The 18,322-nt window shown below is 40.7% G+C and overlaps 1 protein-coding gene across 1 annotated transcript in view; it reads left to right on the top strand.

Moving 5' to 3' along the window:
• SLC26A7 (solute carrier family 26 member 7) overlaps window positions 1–18,322 on the top strand; it is a 148,899-nt gene that overhangs the window by 83,270 nt on the left and 47,307 nt on the right. Inside the window, exons 6-9 of the mRNA XM_075549502.1 lie at window positions 176–328; window positions 4,485–4,567; window positions 7,628–7,775; window positions 9,772–9,885. Of these exons, the coding sequence (XP_075405617.1) occupies window positions 176–328; window positions 4,485–4,567; window positions 7,628–7,775; window positions 9,772–9,885 (498 nt within the window). The remainder of the gene's footprint in view (window positions 1–175; window positions 329–4,484; window positions 4,568–7,627; window positions 7,776–9,771; window positions 9,886–18,322) is intronic.

The raw sequence follows: 18,322 nt of genomic DNA, 5'->3' as shown, positions 1-18,322 counted from the left end.
TACTTTTAATTTTTTATCTTTTATTTAGATTTTTGTGCTGTTAGCTCTGAACTCCTTTCCCAAAGCCATTCCGATGCTTTGGTAAACCATCACTGAGTTTATCTGGTGCAAGACTTTGTTGTTGGTACCTAGCGCATGACCCTGACTTGTATGTGCATTTCCCCCATCCCTGTAGATTTATGCGTCCGTCTTCGAGAACATCAGGTCCGTCCGACTGGAAGCCCTCCTCTTATCCTTGTTGAGCATTGTGGTGCTTGTTCTTGTTAAGGAGCTGAATGAACAATTTAAAAGGAAAATTAAAGTTGTTCTTCCTGTCGATTTAGTTTTGGTAAGTAGAAATCAACATTGGGACATTCTTCAGGACATTTGCCAGTTGTTGGGGCAATATTCAAATGTTCACTACATTGTCTGCAGTAACCCACAGCTAACTCCTGTCTCTCATTAAAGTAGGGCTAATTTGCGTGGCTGTACATTAATGTAAGAACAGGAAACATTCTGAGTCAGTAATTTAAAAAAGGAGGCACACATGCTTTCAATTTATACAGCATTTCTCATATGCTTGCAATTTCTTACATAAATAAGAGAACATATAGTTTAAGATTTTAAATAAGAAGACATTTCTATGGGCGAGACTTGTTAATTTTTGCCATGATCTCCCAGAAAACTATAAAAGGCTCTGTCACATCCTCTTGATGTGGTGCATTGATCATATGCCCAGAAATGTTATCAATTAATAGATGTCAATTTATGGTTGAGGGCTTTGTTGATTTTTGTTACTGATCTAATTTTATTTATATTGAAGGGATATTCAGAGTTTTAATTGCCCAGGACTGGTTCTCTGAAATATTTTTGTTGTTGTTGTTGAACCTGGAAAAGCAATAAATTATGCTTTGCTTTTAAGGCTTATTACCTTCAAACAAGTGTATTTTTGAAATTTCAAGAGCCTCTGTAGGATTGTGACAAGTTTGGATTTATTCGATGACAGTGACTTGTCTTTTGTTGGTTTAAAGAGAACTTTTCACTAAACCAAACACTAAGTTGAAAATGAAATGTCAGTACAATCACAGCCTTCTAACTTACTTAAAATCGATTGGTTTAGTTTTCAATGGTCTTTTGAGTTACATGTCTGATATGAATATGTCAAGTGGCATCTAATTAAATTACTATATTGTAATACCCCTTCAGACAGTTGAAATGGTGAAGGTTTATGTAAATGCAAACTCAATGCCACTGAGTTGATGCGCAATCGGACAGAGTAAAACTGTGCCTTTAGTTTTCTGAGGCTGTAAATCTTGATCAGAGCCAAAGGCTTCCTCGTTCTCTCTTTCTTGAAGAACAAGCAATGGGTTTGAATTATTGACTTTGCAGTTAGCAATCCAAACATGCGACCCACTCTACCACCAGGACTATCGCTGGAAACGAATTTCTGTAGCACGAAGAAATGTATGACCTCTCTCAATAACTAGGCCTTATATAATCCAGTACCTTATATAATCCAGTATAATACCAATTGCCATTATGTTGATTCTGACCCATACCAACCCTATATATACAAGGTTTCTGGGACCTTTATGGACCAGATTGTTTAATCTTTCTCCATGGAGTAGCTGATGGGTTTGAACTGCTGACATTGTAGCCTCATCCACTATGCCACACAGACTTGTTATCCGATGACTTAGAGAAAGTAAGAGATGCTCATTATAACCTGGGAATCTTTCTTGCTTAATTTCATAACAGCAAAAAGTACAGAATAAATAACCTTAGAGATGAAGATCTCTGAGTTAGTAATAAAACAGTTGCTTATTTCCTGCAACAATAATGAAAAGTACCCTTAATGAAGCAGATAATACTCTTTATACAATCTCACCTCTAACATTTGCAAGGCCCGAGGCAGAAGTCCGAATGCAGACACACAGCCTTAAGAATCACAGATGAAAAATCTCAGTGTCGCAGCTTTTGTACCTTATGTACCTTAATGATGACCTTGAATTCCAGGTTTGAATAGAGAGTTCCCCTATTGGACTTTTGCCAGAACGTGGCAACATAGGGATAGGCCACCTCTGATCCCACTTTTTCTGCTCCCACGCCAGGCCTCTCCACTCAGAAGGGACTTCATAGAGACAGCTATGTGTACTCCCGCTCCATGTCCGAGCTCTAAATCCATCCTTTCCTCATGAGGACCACTGCTACTTTCTTCTTGGGAAACCCTGGGAGAACAACCTGGAAAAGTGACTTATAAACAGGCTTGACACGATCAGGGTCAAAAATTGCAGAGTCCCAAGTATACATAGGATTGCCAAAAAGAGGGGTTTAGGTTTTACTTATTTGCATTTTCCTCCCCTGTCCCCCAAACTCTCCCATATGAGAGGAAGGTCCATGGATGGGAGGATGCCAGATTGGAACCCTCTAAAGTACTGGGCCCTCTCTTCTCTGGATATAAGTGTGGTGTCGTGCTTGTATAGACTTTAATATTAGATAATATGGAGCAGGGACTGCTGGTTAGATTGATAAAGGAAGTTCAATTATGTTAATGGAATACAGTGAGGAGGCAAGAAACTATCTGGTGAGCTTATTTACTTAGTTTACTTAATTTTCACATTAGTTCTGTGTACATCATCTACTCTTGCATTTTCACTGAGAATCCGTTATCTGTGGCTACCATGCAGTTTCTTTTATAGTTTACAGTATTTTCTAACCTGATCTAAATATTTCATTATAATTGATTTCTTAGCTTAGAAATTGTAATTTGTACATATGTTAGTGATCCTAATTTTAACCTAATGGTTTATACCTTTAGATGCTTCTAACTTCATTAGAAAGTACTAGTATATCATCATATTTATGAAGTTTAATAGTGTGTTTCTTTTTCTTCTTTTTAGTATTCAAGAATGGCCTTTTAAAAAAAAAAATCTCACTGAATGCTTTAGAACCTTCTAAAGTTCAGTTCAGAATGAAAGCACTTATAAATGAAAAGCTCTGCTCAGTGATCTCAGTGCAAATTCATTGTGAGATAGTCCTTGATTTGCTAGTGTGATTTTGGCATACTTATTTCCTGGCCTTGTAGATGGTAGATTTATGCTTTAAATGATTAATAATATATACTTTTATTATTATATTTATTATAATTATAATATATTATTATATTTCATAGCTTAGATACTACGAAAGGTGTTCAAACTGAGAAAAACCTTGTGAAATGGTCTGTACCTATTAACATTTTGAGAAGAATGGAAAGAGTCAGACCATGGATGGAAAACATCAGAGTTATTGACTCGAACAACAAAAAGTGAACTGGGCTTTAATATATATTTAAAGATGTTGTAGAACAGGTGGGAAACACTTGACTTTGCTTACCATCTCTCAGAAACAGAAGTACAGGGTGCTTTCAGACTCCCTGGTGGCAATTATGAAAGCACTGAGTGAGTGCCCAGGGTCTGAGGGAGAGTGTGGATCAGTATTGATCCCTGACACAGATCACTAACGTGGGAATGTGTCTGTCAAGCTCTTGAGAAGTTGTTGCCATTAAGAGAAAAAGTTCTGTCATGCAGAATGTAACTTCCTGTCATGAGAGATGCATTTTAAGTTGAATCCTGATATCTCCACATACACACACACACACACACACACACTCATGTGTTTACATACATTTATTCACTTAAGTCCAATTATTTTGCTTTCCCTCAAAAATAGATGTAAATGGATTGACACAAGTTAGTATATGTGCTAGTCTGGGTACTTTAGAGAAACAAATCCACAGAAACTCATGTATAAGAGAGAGTTTTATATAAAGGTTAAGTACACATCAAGAAAACATGCCAGTCCAGTGCTGCCCAAGCCCACAAGTCCAACATTAACCCAGTAGCCCATATGTCCAACACCAATCCACGAAGTCCTCCTCAATCTCACCAAACAGATGCAGTGGTGCTGACTGCAGGAGGAAAGCCAAGTCAGTGAATATGTAAACATATCAGCGCTGGCAGGGGTCTCCACACGGGTGCTCCAGCACCCAGGGCTGCACTGGGGTAGGTTCATGTGGCTTCTCCACAGGAATGTCTTGCAGGAAGTCAGCCTTGCAAGCTGAAGCAGGGAACTGGCTAAAGCAGCTGCACCCTGGTCCGACCATCACAAAGCAAGAGACCCGAGAATTCAAAAGGCGAGGCTGACCGAGCCATTTATCTCTCCACCCTTCAATTAACCCTATGTATGTTTATCGACTAGGTTGGCACAATAAACTAACTAACTCAGTATATTACTAATTTTTTTATTAAGCGATGCCATTAAATTTTTGAGACTGTGAATTACATACTTTCAGAACTCAAGGATTTTTAGATTCCCATTTCCCCCTGAATTAAACACGTGCAGTCACTATATATTTTTTGAAAATCATGAGGCCCATAGCAATGTTTACTTTTAAACATGGTTTTAAGGTGTTTGTGACCCAATAATATAATTTTCTTTTTCTCTCCTTCAATGAAACCACACAGGTTATTGCTGCATCTTTTGCTTGTTACTGTACCAATATGGAAAGCACATATGGATTAGCAGTAGTTGGCCATATTCCAAAAGGGTAATGTAGTTTATCTTATCTTCTATGTTTTGTTTCTTTTTGAGAAAGAAAGGGACTGTGGATAGGAAGGTGTGGATTTAATTTTGTTAAATGATGCTATATGGAACACATTTCTAATTTCTATTTTAAAATGCAATAAACAAAACCTTTCAAGTATAAAGAATAAATCCCTAAATTGATAGTTGAAAAAAATCCCTAAACTGAGAGCTGCTTTGTACAATATTGACTCAGGTACAATATTTTGAAATTCTTTGCAAATAAATTTGAAAATAAAAGGAAGTCATTGGATTTTCAAATTCAAATCACGCCAGCAAATGAGCCTGCCCTACTTTTCCTCTTAGTGTAGAGGTCAGTGGAAAGAGGAAGACTTTAATGAGATGGATTGACACAGTGATGTCAACAGTGGGCTGGACGTAGCAGTGATTGTAGAAGGATGCCGGACTGGGCGGGTTTTGATCTGTTGGAGGAAGAGTCACCGTGAGCTGACACTGACAGGATGGCACCTTCCAACATGCCCTCCTTACTCCAAATATTCGAATGGCAATTTTTTTTAACTTTGGTAAAGTAGACAGGCGCCATTCCAAAATAGAAACCCGTGGGCTTGGGCAGCATATAATGCTGAGGGAGAGGGCCGAGGAGAAAGGGACGAGCCCCGTGGACATGAAGAGGAAGCCTAAAGAGCAGTAGAAGTGTTTACCTTCATAGGACCCAGGGTGGCTCCCAGTATAAACTGAAAGGAAAGAGAGGCAACGTAAGTGCAATGTCTCATCTCTTTTCCTGGGTATATATACACCATATCTATATAAGTGGGATGATAGAACAGACGCTGGGTGGTCTGACTTTTCATCCTTTAGACCCAATTTTGGTTTCCAATTGTTATTTCATTAAAATGGAGAAATAGTAGAAAAATTCTCAGGGATTAGAAAGATAGCTATTTTAAAAATCCTCTGCCTTTATCTTGTGCAGATATGGACTAATGGAGATTATCTGAAACAACCTGAATTTTCTAAAAGTTTCTGTACTTTTTTCCAGTTTTGAAATGTTTCTAGGTCAGCTTATTGCTATTCATAATTAGGGAGACTTATATTTCATGAAACAAAATTTTTATATGTTGAAATGAATAGTACATATGATATCGTATCTCTTAGGGCCTAGAATGATACAAATAAATATATCATAGGGGTAAATTTTTTAAGCTGGTTAAAAACAAACAAACAAACCCAAATTTTTGTTCTATTCTCTATAACTTTCCTTTATTTTGAGGGACATTGTAGGGGGGGGGCGGCGGTAGGTGACGCATTGTGCTGCTGAGCACAAGGCCAGCAGTTCGAGACCACTAGCCTCCCTCTGCAAGGAAGAGGAGGCTGCCTCCTCCCATCAACAGCGACAAACTCAGAAACCCACAGGGGCAGTTGGACTCTCTAGGGTCACCGTGCATCCGAGTCGATTCGATGGTAGTAAGCCAGTTTGGTGTTTGGTTTCCAGCCCCAACCTCTTCAGGAATCCTGAAAAGCAATGTAGCTGAGATTGAATTCCAGCTCTGTCTTTGTGATTTTACTTTGTGACTGTAGATGAGTTTCCAAATTGTGAAGAAAAAAAAAAACTCCATCACTCGAGTGGGTATGATGACGCTCAGTCTGGGGATGGTGTTGGGGAAAAAAAAAAAAGAAGAAAGAGCCGCTGTGAAAGAGCCAACGTTAGGTTTGTAGGACTTATCACTACGGCCTTTGAGTCGGTGTTCCTCAAACAGGGGCGTGTTCTCCCTGAGGGATTCCTAGACTTGAACTCTTTAGGCCTGTGGTTCTCAACCTTCCTGATGCCGCCGCCCTTTAATACAGCGCCTCATGCTGTGGTGACCCCAACCATAAAAATTATTTTTCATTGATACTTGACAACTGCAATTTTGCTACTGTTATGAATTGTCATGTAAATATCTGATAGGCAGGATGTATTTTCATTGTGACAAATTGAACATAACTAAAAATAATTAAAGCATAGTGATTCATCACAAAACAATATGTAATTATATAATGTGACATATTTATGTGTTTTCTGATGGTCTCTTAGGCAACCCCTGTGAAAGGGTTGTTTGACCTCCAAAGGGGTCGTGACCCACAGGTTGAGAACCACTGCATTAGGGGAATAGAAAGACTCATTTTTCTCTTGCTGGTGGTTTGAACTGCTGAGGTTGTGGTTAGCAGCCCAATGTGTGACCACTATGCCACCAGGGTTCCTGCAGGACATACACTAGGTATGAAATAAAAATGAATTATCTTCCCTTTTAAAAAATTTTAATTTCTACTTTGCCCTACAAAGAATGTATTATTATTATGATTTGATAAGTCATCAGAAGCAGTGTCAGGGAAAAAGAAATGGCGATAGTCTGTCTCAAGTGGTTTTCAGAAGACAAGACGGCATTGTCTGGGAATTAGTTGAGAGGAATATTTTGACAGGTCTTGGGGGCATCTAGCTGTGGTTGCATATTTTGCTAGAGAGGAGAGATGGAACCTCTATAAATATTACTCTTAAACTCCATTGCATAATTAAATGTACTGTGACAGAGTGGAGTTAAAAGCATATTTAAGATTACAACCTCAATGGTAAATTTAGGAATTAATTCACAAATTGTAGCTCACAATAGCCTAGTGTTTGCCTACAGCATTGTTGTGATTAGGGGGCGGAGGCCACAGTCTGGAAGGCCAGTCAAATAAATATTTGGAAAGGTTCAAATGAAAGAAATGCTCCAGATTTGCTTTTGTTCTGCTACAGAATCGGGGACTTTGTGTTGAGCCAGGGTTCCTGCGGTGGAACCTGAATTCCCTGGGTGTAAATGCCACTCAAGATGCTTGGAGCTGTCCCTGTGGTATTCCTTGTGATTGTGCTTTTCTGCTAAGTAATGTTGAAAGCAAAAGGCTTCTAAGGGCAAGGCTCTTTGACTGTTCTCATGGACATTTCCCATAGTCTCTATAAACTTCAGTCATTGCCATAGTTGGATGCTTTGCAAGCGGTTACAGAAAGTACAGGAAAGCTGATGACTCAATATGGCCCTTCTTTCTACAGAATTCCTCCACCTAGGGCTCCCCCCGTGAACATCCTCTCTGCCGTCCTCACGGAAGCCTTTGCAGTGGCTCTTGTCGGCTATGTGGCCTCACTGGCTCTCGCTCAAGGATCTGCCAAGAAATTCAAATATTCAGTTGATGACAACCAGGTGGAGTGTGCCCCCCCATGCCGTCCCCACTCACGTTTGTATCAGGGCCTGCGTCTCCACAGTGTGGGGTTTATGGAAAATACAACTCACCTATGTGTGGGAAAAGAATGAGTTGAAAATGAAATAAATGAACCCCCAAATCTCTAAGTTATTTATAAAAAGGAGAAAAATCCAATTTAATGGGTTGGTTACCAATTTCCTTTTTTTTTTTTTTTTGAGAGAGAGAGAAAGAGAAACAGAGAGAGAGAAAGAGAGAGGCATACTTGATGCCCTCTTTAATTTTGTTTTAGAAGAGAGAACTGGTTGAAGACACCTTTGTTAATTTTCATATTCGAGCTCTCAAAGTCCAAACAACTAAGACTGTCACTCCTGGCACTGACTCTTCTCGGTAAACAAACTTAAACGAAGTGAGGATGTAGTCTTTGGATAGCAGGGATCCAGGTTTTATGGATTCTACATCTGAGTACACGTCTGCCAGTATTGGGTGTCCGCCGGGGCTCCCGCTTTGTTTCTCAGAGCTGCACAGGTCTGCAGAGGCGGCAACTGCGCAGGCGTTGCAAGCCCCCGCACCCCGGCTTCCCGACACCTCACCCCCCAACACTCGCAGAGTTGGTGCAGAGCTCATTCCAACTCACGGCCACCCCACGTGCGTCAGAGTAGAACTGTCCTCTGTAAAAGGAGATGCATTTATTCAACAGATTTTTATTGATAACCCCTGCCCCCTGACCATGTTTCAGACATTGTTCTAGGTACAAGGGATCATGGGTGGACAAGAGGGACCATGGCTTTCCTTGGGTCAAACCTCCCGGTGGCTTCCCACCAAGCTCAGAATAAAGTCAGCTTTCCCCCGTGGCGTACGGGAGCTTACTTGACAGACATGTCATCACCCTCTCTCAGCCCTGTGAACTCTGTTCAAGCCACCCTTACCTCTTGGGTTTCCATGGAACCCACCAGAACCTGTGTACTTATTTCCCCCTTTTCCCGGAACTCTGTCCCGAGTTCCTCACAAGTTCCCTTCCTCAAGGCCTTCCTGAAGAACTCCAGAGCTGCCTATCGCCTTCCCTGTATTCCTCTTCTTCTGTGTCCCGTCTACTGTCAGCCTTAGTTCAAATGAATGCAGGCTCGTCCAGGGTAGGGCTATGCGCCTGCATTGTTTACTGGCAACAGAAGAAGCAGGGAAACCGTTCCAAGGCGCTGACAATAGTCTAGGTGACTTGCAACAGGATGGAGAGTCAGGAGATGAGCAGGCAGTTTCTGGATTGAATGTGGGCAGGGTATGGGAAAAGGAGGGGTGAGTGTGTCAAGGAGAACACAAACGCTTTTTGCTGACATGAACAATTGGACTGGAGTTGAGAAAGGATGTGGGAGGAGCAGGTTGGAGGTGGCCCAGAGCAGTAGCCCTGATTTGTCAGAGACAGCTCTTGGGCATTAAGGTGGGGATGCTGAGCCACAGGCTAGCTATGTTGGATATGAAGTTCTGTAACACTTGAGATGGGTTAGATGAGAAGGCACCACCAGGGAAAGGGCCTCCAAAGAGGTTTCAGGAAGCCAGGATTTTGCCATTTCCTAGAGTCAAAGGCATGTCTGTCAGGAGAAGCGAGTCTGCCACTGGTTCAAATGCTACTTACAGGTCAAGTGTTTTAGCTGACGATTGGATTTGCCACTGTGGAGCTCTCTGTTGGGGTGGTGAAAGAAAACTTCTGATTATAGTGACTTAAAAAAATAGGCAAATCTGGCAGCGGGGAATATATATTAAATGTACGTTTCCCGTTAATGAGGTTGTTATGAGTATACATAGCTCTTAGAACACATTCCGGCTCATTATAAGGCCATGATGACTGTTAGCTATTTTTATTATTCTTGAATTCCAACTGGTGAGGGAGAATGGGAGGAAGTACAAACATGGCTCATTCGTCAGCAAGTCGGGTCCGTGGTGGGCTCTAACAAGGTTATTGTGACCAAGGCATGGTATAATCGCCCCTTCTCCATCCTGCAGGAATTCCTGGCACATGGCCTCAGTAATGTGATCCCTTCGTTTTTCTTCTGCATACCAAGCGCTGCAGCCATGGGAAGGACCGCGGGGCTCTACAGCACCGGAGCAAAGACACAGGTAACATATGCTTTGACAGAGACACTCTCATGATCCCGATTCTACCTTACAAATCCGGCTAGAGCAGAGGATGCACACTGGTACAGATAGCAACTGGAAACATAGGGAATCCAGGACAGATGATACCTTCAGGACCAGTGGTGAGAGTGGCGACACTGGGAGAGTGGAGGGAAGGTGGGGTAAAAAGGGGATCTACATATAAGCTCCTCCCTGGGGGATGGACAACAGAAAAGTGGATGAAAGGAGACATCGGACAGTGTAAGATATGACAAAATAATAATAATTTATAAATTATCAAGGGTTCATGATGGAGCAGGGAGGGAGGGGGAAAATGAGGAGCCGATATTAAGGGCTCAAGTAGAAGGCAAATGTTTTGAGAATGATGATGGCAACAAATGTACAAATGTGCTTGGCACAATGGATGGGTATATGGATTGTGTTGTATGAGCCCGCAATAAAATGATTTTAAAAAGAAAAAGAAATGAATGCCTGAAATCTTGATCAGTGGTTACCATAGGTTGAGGAGTGGTAGGGAAGAGGGGGCTACTTCTTACATGGTGTGGAGACTTTGTTTAGGGTGATGAAAGCCATTTGAAAGTGGGTAATGGTAATGATTGTACAGCCTGGTGTGTACAATAAATGCCACTGCACTGTGTACTTTAAAATGGTAAAAATGGCAAATACTTTGTTATGAATAATTTCTCACTGCCATCGAATCACTTCTGGCTCCTAGGGTTCCCCTAGGGGTTTCGGAGACTGCGACTCTTAATGAGAGCAGAAAACGTCAAGGTTTTATCCTGTGAGCCGCTGGTGGTTTTGAACTGTTGGCCATGTGATTAGCAGCCCAATGGTAACCCACTTCTCAGGGCTCCCTTTATGTATATTTTGCTACAATTTTTGGCACGTAAACAGTAAGTGTGCTTTCCCTGTTGTCCAAGAACAGGAGCGCAGGCCAGAGAGTCCTTCCCCCCCCTCTTTAAAAAATTATATTGTAGTTATGCATATTTTACCACAATATAATTAAAAAAGAAAACAAAGAATTGCCTGACCTTCATTTCTGTTCTTGGATGACAGGGAGAGCATTCTTCTGATGAAAGTCCTGAAAATATTTTCACTTCCTAAAAGTTTTCTAAGTACTTTTTAGTAATTCTTTCTCCTTTCTCATGAAGGCTCTTTCCAGAAGTTGTGTGATTAAAGAGAAAACTAACCCACCCCTACAAATGGCAGTTATTATTGGGGACCAATGAATCTACAGCTCCCTCTAGTGGTCCCTCTGGTACCGATTTTTGCAGAACTAAAACCCTAAAAGATAAACATATTCATCTCTAATGAACATTTTGTGGGCTAGTTCTACTATTTAACAGGAATCTGCATTATGTTAGCTTCTGGTTCTGGAAGAATGAAGATGATTAGGACATGGTCCTGGCTGTTATGGACAAGCAACAAGCGAACAGTGATGGAAAGGTATGCTAGTGTAGAACTAGCGAATGAAATTATTACCAATCTACCACAGAGCAGAAGGTAAACGGCGTCACTTTTAAATATACTATGATTGAACAAATCATTTCCATAGGTAAAAAAGCAGCTGAAAAGCAAAAACCTCTGGTTTTCATGACTCGAAGCAGTTTGATGGAGTTTTCCACAGTTAGTGATTTCATATGTAAGACGTGCTTTTGACGTCACTTTGCATGTTGTTTGCACCCAAACCCGTTGCCATTGGGTAGATTACAATTCAGCGTGGTGACCTGGTAACGGGTTTCCAAGACCGTCAGTCTTTAATGGAGTCCACAGCTTCCTTTGTCTCCTGCAGAGTAGCTGGGGAGTCTGCGGTTAGCTGACCCACACCTGCCTATTCCAGCACCACATCCCGTGTTTAATACACAGTGCACTTAAATATTACGCCCTACCCAGAGAACACGCCTGTCAATAAGAGCCAGAAGTTGGTGCATTGTTACGAAGGAGAGTGAGCGAATGAAATCGTCCTCCTTGTTGAGGTTAGATAAGCTAGTGCGTGGTTAAGGATACAAGGCAACCCCCGGGCTTCTCTCTTCTGCTTTCTACTTGCCATGAGTGGTCACCTAAGATAAGAAGCTTAAGCTGCCTTGCCCGAGCGAGCTCGATCATTCAGGTGAGGTTCCTGTGAGAAGAAAAGGAGTCCTGCTTACTGAGCAGAGGACCCGAGCACCCAGCAAACTCGGCACAGGCTGACGATGAGCACTAATTCTATCAAGCGTTTTAATACTAAGGAAACATTTTCAGAATTTTTTGTTAATATTTATTATTAAAATATATTCGTTTGATTGGGATGTAGGAAGGCAGTTTTCTAATTCAAGCTACACTGCCAACTTCCTGTGGGATCTTGGCCCATTTAGTGTCTGCTGACATATGCAAGGTTGAAAGAGCCAATGAGGAATATTTTTAATTGTTTTATTAGGGATTCATACAACTCTTATCACAATCCATACATACATCAGTTGTGTAAAGCATACTTGTACATTTATTGCCCTCATCATTCTCAAAACATTTGCTCTCCACCTAAGCCCCTGGCATCAGCTCTTCATTTTTTCCCCTCCGTCCCCATTCCCCACTCCCTCATGAACCCTTGATAATTTATAAATTATTATTTTGTCATATCTTGCCCTGTCCTATGTCTCCCTTCACCCACTTTTCTGTTGTCCATCTCCCAGGGAGAAGGTCACATGTGGATCCTTATTATTGGTTCCCCCTTTCCAACCCATCCTCTCTCCACCTTCCCAATATGGTCACTCACACCACTGGTCCTGAAGGGATGGTCCGCCCTGGATTCCCTGTGTTTCTAGTTCCTATCTGTACCAGTGTACATCCTCTGGTCTAGCCAGATTTGTAAGGCAGGATTGGGATCATGATAGTGGTGGCGGAGGAAGCTTTTAGGAACTAGAGGAAAGTTGTATGTTTCATCGTTGGTACATCACACCCTGACTGACTCGTTTCCTCCCCGAGACCTTTCTGTAAGGGGATGTCCAGTGGCCTACAAATGGGCTTTGGGTCTCCACTCTGCACTCCCCCCCTCATTCGCTATGATATGATTTTTTTGTTCTTTGATACCTGATACTTGATCCCTTCGGCACCTCGTGATCACACAGGCTGATATTCTTCTTCCATGTGCACTTTGTTTCTTCTAAGCTAGGTGGCTGCTTGTTTACCTTCAAGCTTTTAAGACCCCAGATGCTATATCTTTTGACAGCCAGGCAGCATCAGCTTTCTTCACCACATTTGCTTATTTCCCCACTTTGTCTGCAGTGGTTGTGTTGGGAAGGCGAGCAAGATAGAATGCCAATTTAATAGAAGAAAGTATGCTAGCATTGAGTGAGTACTTGAGTGGAGGCCCAGTGTCCTTCTGCTACCTTAATATTAAATCTATAAATATATGCACATAGATCTATTTCCCCATCCTCAAAAATACATATATTTGCATATGTACATGCCTTTATTTAGACCTCTGTAAATGCCCTTTTCCTCCTAGCTCTTTAATGAGGAATATTTTTTGCTTTAAATTCTGTTTATGTCTGGAGTTTCCTCAAACATTTATGAGAATAAATTTAAAATATATTACTTCAAAATCATAGACATCTCTGTTACACTCTATTTTCAATGTGTATGGCATGAGTTCTTGACATCTGAGGCTGTATTCTTCTGGAGGTGATGGTTCTACCTCTCTCACCCTTCCTCGAGGAATTCTTCAACCTTTAACTTATAGCACCTCAAAAATAACAGTTGTGGCATACCCCAGGGACTCAAATCATATTACTTCCAAATGTGTTTGAATCTGAGAAACAAAAGGACATTTGATGATGCCAAATCATGTCTATAAGGCCCAGGAATAACATTTTCCCAATTACAATTCTCATAGGAGAGCCCTTGTTATCCTTGAAGAAGGAGCAGGTGCGTTGTCAGGATGAAAAATAAATCCCTTGGTGCAATTTTCCTGGTCTTTCCCCCCCACCAGTAAGGTTTTCAATCTTCTTAAAATGTCTTCCCAATGAGTCCCCATGGTTTTCCTGTGTTCTTTGAGAAAATCCATTAAAATGACCCCTTTGGGATTCCAAACAAGTTGCTATAAACTGCTGTGCTGACCTTTCTCTTTTGAATTTATTTTGTTAGCAGATCTACTTGGAAGCCTTTTGAATTGACCTTTCTTTTTTTAATGGCATTCTTACATGGCTACAGCAAATATATTACTGAGAGAACATGCCTTAGCCATCCATTGATCACAGATACATGCTTAAACATGTCATTCATTTTATTTGGAATAATCCTGTACCTGTTGTGAACTTTTGTATATATGAACCTGTTATGAACTCGTGTTTAGTTCCTTTCTAGTTACTATTTTAATAGTAATCATCGTCATTTTATTGATATTTGTAATTCTCAATCTCTCTTTTCTAAAATCCACAACGTGTGTGTCACTTTGTTGCTGTGATGCTGGAAACCATGTCACTAGTATTTCAAGTACCAGCAGGGTCACCCAAGGAGAACAGCATTCACTGGAGCATCCATATTTAATGGAGATGGATTAGGCTGTCCACTTCTGAGGAATAAGCCAGTGAAAATCTTAGGATAGCATCATAACATTGTGAGATACAGTGCAGAAGGTGAGCCAGTCAGTTTGGAAGGCACTCAAAATGAGACTGAGGAATAATTTCCTTCTCAAAATAAAATTGAGCTTAGTGACGTAAAGGGACAAATGTTTTGGAGCCTTCATTTACTGATGGGGACTATTCAAAATTGGAGAAACAACTGCAAATGCCTCTCAATAATTTGAATGTAGAATGAATGAAGTATTAAACTAGAAAAGTTGGAAACTACAAGAAGAACTGGATTGCATAAAGATTAATGAGCTGAGATGGACTGGCCCTGAGCATTTGAGTCAGACACTCAGAGGTTTACTATTAGAATGACAAATTCAAGAGGAATGACTTCACATTTGTCAGAGAAAAGAACATTTCAGTATCTCTCTTGAAGTGCAATGCTGTTGTGATAGGATTACATCTATATGCATACAAGGAAATCCAATTAATTGGATACCCCAATTGATGTATAAACCACTAAAGCTAGTGATGAAATTGAAGAATTCTACCAACTTCTTCACTCTGATATTGATCAACCATGCAATCAAGAAGCATTGATAATTATTAGTAATTGGAATTCACAAGTTGGAAACAAAGAGTAAGGATAGAGCAGAAGTTGGAAAAAACGACTTTGGTGATAGAAACAAAGCGGGCGATCACATTCTATAATTTCTCAAAAGCCATGATTCCTTCATTAAAGATTCCTTTTATCAACCACATAAATGGTTACTATGCATGTGGGCTTCGCCATATGGAATGCATAGGAATCAGTCTCACTACACATGTGGAAAGACATGATGGAGAAGCTCAATATCAGCAATCAAACCAAACCGTGAAACAGACTTTCAATTGCTTGTATGTAAGTTCAGCTTGAAGTTGAAGAAAATTCAGCCATAATAGGACCTTGAAATTTCTCCTTTTGAATTTCAAGAACATCCCAAGAACATCCCAAGAACATATTTGACACCTGGAATTCTAATGACAGAAGCCCTGATAAATTATGGGATGATGTCAAGAACGTCATACTTAAAAAAAATTAAAAAGACAAGAAAACAAAATAGAACCAAGTGGTTAGCGAAAGAGTGACTAAAGCAAAAGCAGAAATAATGAAGTCCAAGAGCTGAACAGAAATGTCCAAGGGCAGCTCAAGAAAGCAAAGTAAGTTCTTAGAATGAAATGTGAAAAGAAAGACCTGAAATTAAAATACGGAAAAAGGAAGAACACATTTAGCAGAACTCAGCTGAAGGACTGACAGGAAACAAGCCTCGAGATACAATATTGAAGGATTCTATGGGTAAAATATGGAGTGGTACAGGAAGCATCAACAAAGATCGAGCTAATACAAAATTATCATACCCCAACAAACTCGTCAACATTTAACCAATTTAGGAGGTAGCATATGACCCAGAACTGATGACATTGAACAAAGACGTTCAAGCTAAACCGTAGGCCTTGGTGAACAGCCAGGCTCCACAACTGACAGAATAGAAGTTTCAAAGCACGGGGAGCAGTCACTCAGTATCAGCACAGGAACGACTTACTCGTCATGCCAGGACATTTGGAAGACAGCTAGCTACTTGGCCAACTGACTGGAAGAGATCCATATTGGTACCCATTCCAAAGAAAGGCAACCCAACAGAAAACAGAAATTATCAAACAATATCATTAATATGTCATACATGTAATTTTTTTCCCGAAGACTACTCAAAAATAGTTGCAATGGTACATCAACAGGAAACGGCCAGATATTCAAGCTGTACTCAGGAAGAGGCTGTGGGAAAGGAGGGATTATCGTTGACATCAGGTGGATCTTGGCTGAGAACACAGAATACAAGAAAGATGTTTACTTTATTTTAATTGACTATGCAAAATCATTTGACTGAGTGGATGGTAACAAACTCTTGAAAACATTGCCAAGAATGGGAGTTCCAGAACCCTTTGCTGTGGCCACGCAGAAGCAATACATGGACCAAGAGGCAGCCGAAGGAATCTGAATCATTTAAAATTCAAGAATGTATGCGTCACAGTTATATCCTTTCACCATACTCATTCAATCTGCATGATGAGCAAATAATTTGACAACCTAGATTATATGAAGAGGAATGTGATATCAGGATTGGAGAAAGGTTTATTTATTTATTATTTATTTAAAATCATTTTATTAGGGACTCATACAACTCCTATCACAATCCATACATATATCAATTGTGTAAAGCACATTTGTACATTCATTGCCCTCATCATTCTCAAAATATTTGCTCTCCACTTAAGCCCCTGGCATCAGTCCTCATTTTACCCCTCCCTCCCTGCTCCCTCTTCCCCAATGAACCCGTGATAATTTACAAATTAATATTTTGTCATATCTTACACTTTCCGACATCTCCCTTCACCCACTTTTCTGTTGTCCGTCCTCCAGGGAGAAGGTTATATGTAGATACTGTAATAGGTCCCCCCTTTCCACCCTCCCCTCCTTTCACCCTCCCAGTATCGCTACTCTCACCACCAGTCCTGAAGGGGTCATCCACCCTGGATTCCCTGTGTTTCCAGTTCCTATCTGTACCAGTGTACATCCCCTGGTCCAGCCAGATATGGAAGGTGGAATTGGGATCATGATGGGGGCGGAAGAGAGAAGAAGCATTTAGGAACTAGAGGAAAGTTGTATGTGTCATCATTGCTACACTGCATCCTGACTGGCTCGTCTTCTCCCTGTGACCCTTCTGAAAAGGGATATCCAGTTGCCTACAGATGGACTTTGGGTCCCCACTCTGCACTCCCCCTCATTCACAATGATATGATTTTTTGTTCTGATAATGCTTGATACCTTTTCACATCTGCTTATGCACCCACATGTCTTCAGTGATTGTATTGGGACATGAGCACACAATGATAAGATTTTTTAGTTCTTTGGTGCATGAAAACTGATCCTTTTGATACTTCGTGATCACACAGGCAGGTGTGCTTCTTCCATGTGGGCTTTGTTGCTTCTGTGCTAGATGGTAGCTTGTTTACCTTCAAGCCTTTAAGACCCCAGATGCTATATCTTTTGATAGCTGGGCACCATTAGCTTTCTTCACCACATTTGCTTATGCACCACTTTGTCTTCAGTGATTGTGTCTGAAAGGTGAGCATCATGGAATGCCAGTTTAATAGAACAAGGTAGTCTTGCATTGAGTGCATACTTGAGTGGAGGCCCAATGTCCATTTGCTATCTAAATACTAAACCCATACATATATGCACATAGATCTATTTCTACATCCTCATTTATTAATATATTTACATATGTGCATGCCTTATTTAGACCTCTATATATATGCTGCTTGCTGGAGAAAGGTTTATTAAAACCTCGCTTGTTGAAAGTGAGGAGGGCTTGAAGCACATGCTCCTGAAGATCCAGGACTGCAATTCAATGTAAAGCAAACTGAAATTCTCACAATTGGACCACAGAAAACATGTGGTGATTACCCTCAGTACATAATGGAGGGATGGGAATAAACTAGCTGTAAAAGAGAGTGCTTTAGAGAGATGACTATAGGATAATCAAATGATAAAGCTGAATTAAACAGTTAAAACCTTGTCAGTTTATCCCTCTCCTATATGTTAGGCCTGATATGGTTGTCAATATTTTCTGTGGGGTTTTCTTTTCTTTTTCTTCATAATAGGGTTTAGCTCTGATGTATTTTGTCATTGGGGGTAGCCCTCTTGAATTTTTGTTTTATGTTTTTCTGGTTCTTGCTATATGAAACCCAGGATTGATGAAACTATAGGGACAGCAAACAGAATAGGGTTCCTAGAAGGAGGGGGGGCATGTGTTACAGCAGGGGTAGGGAAT

The sequence above is a fragment of the Tenrec ecaudatus genome, chromosome 5, assembly GCF_050624435.1.
Source record: "Tenrec ecaudatus isolate mTenEca1 chromosome 5, mTenEca1.hap1, whole genome shotgun sequence".
Lineage (NCBI taxonomy): Eukaryota > Metazoa > Chordata > Mammalia > Afrosoricida > Tenrecidae > Tenrec > Tenrec ecaudatus.
Note: the sequence above shows the minus strand (reverse complement) of the source record. Positions and strands in the feature narration are given on the sequence as shown.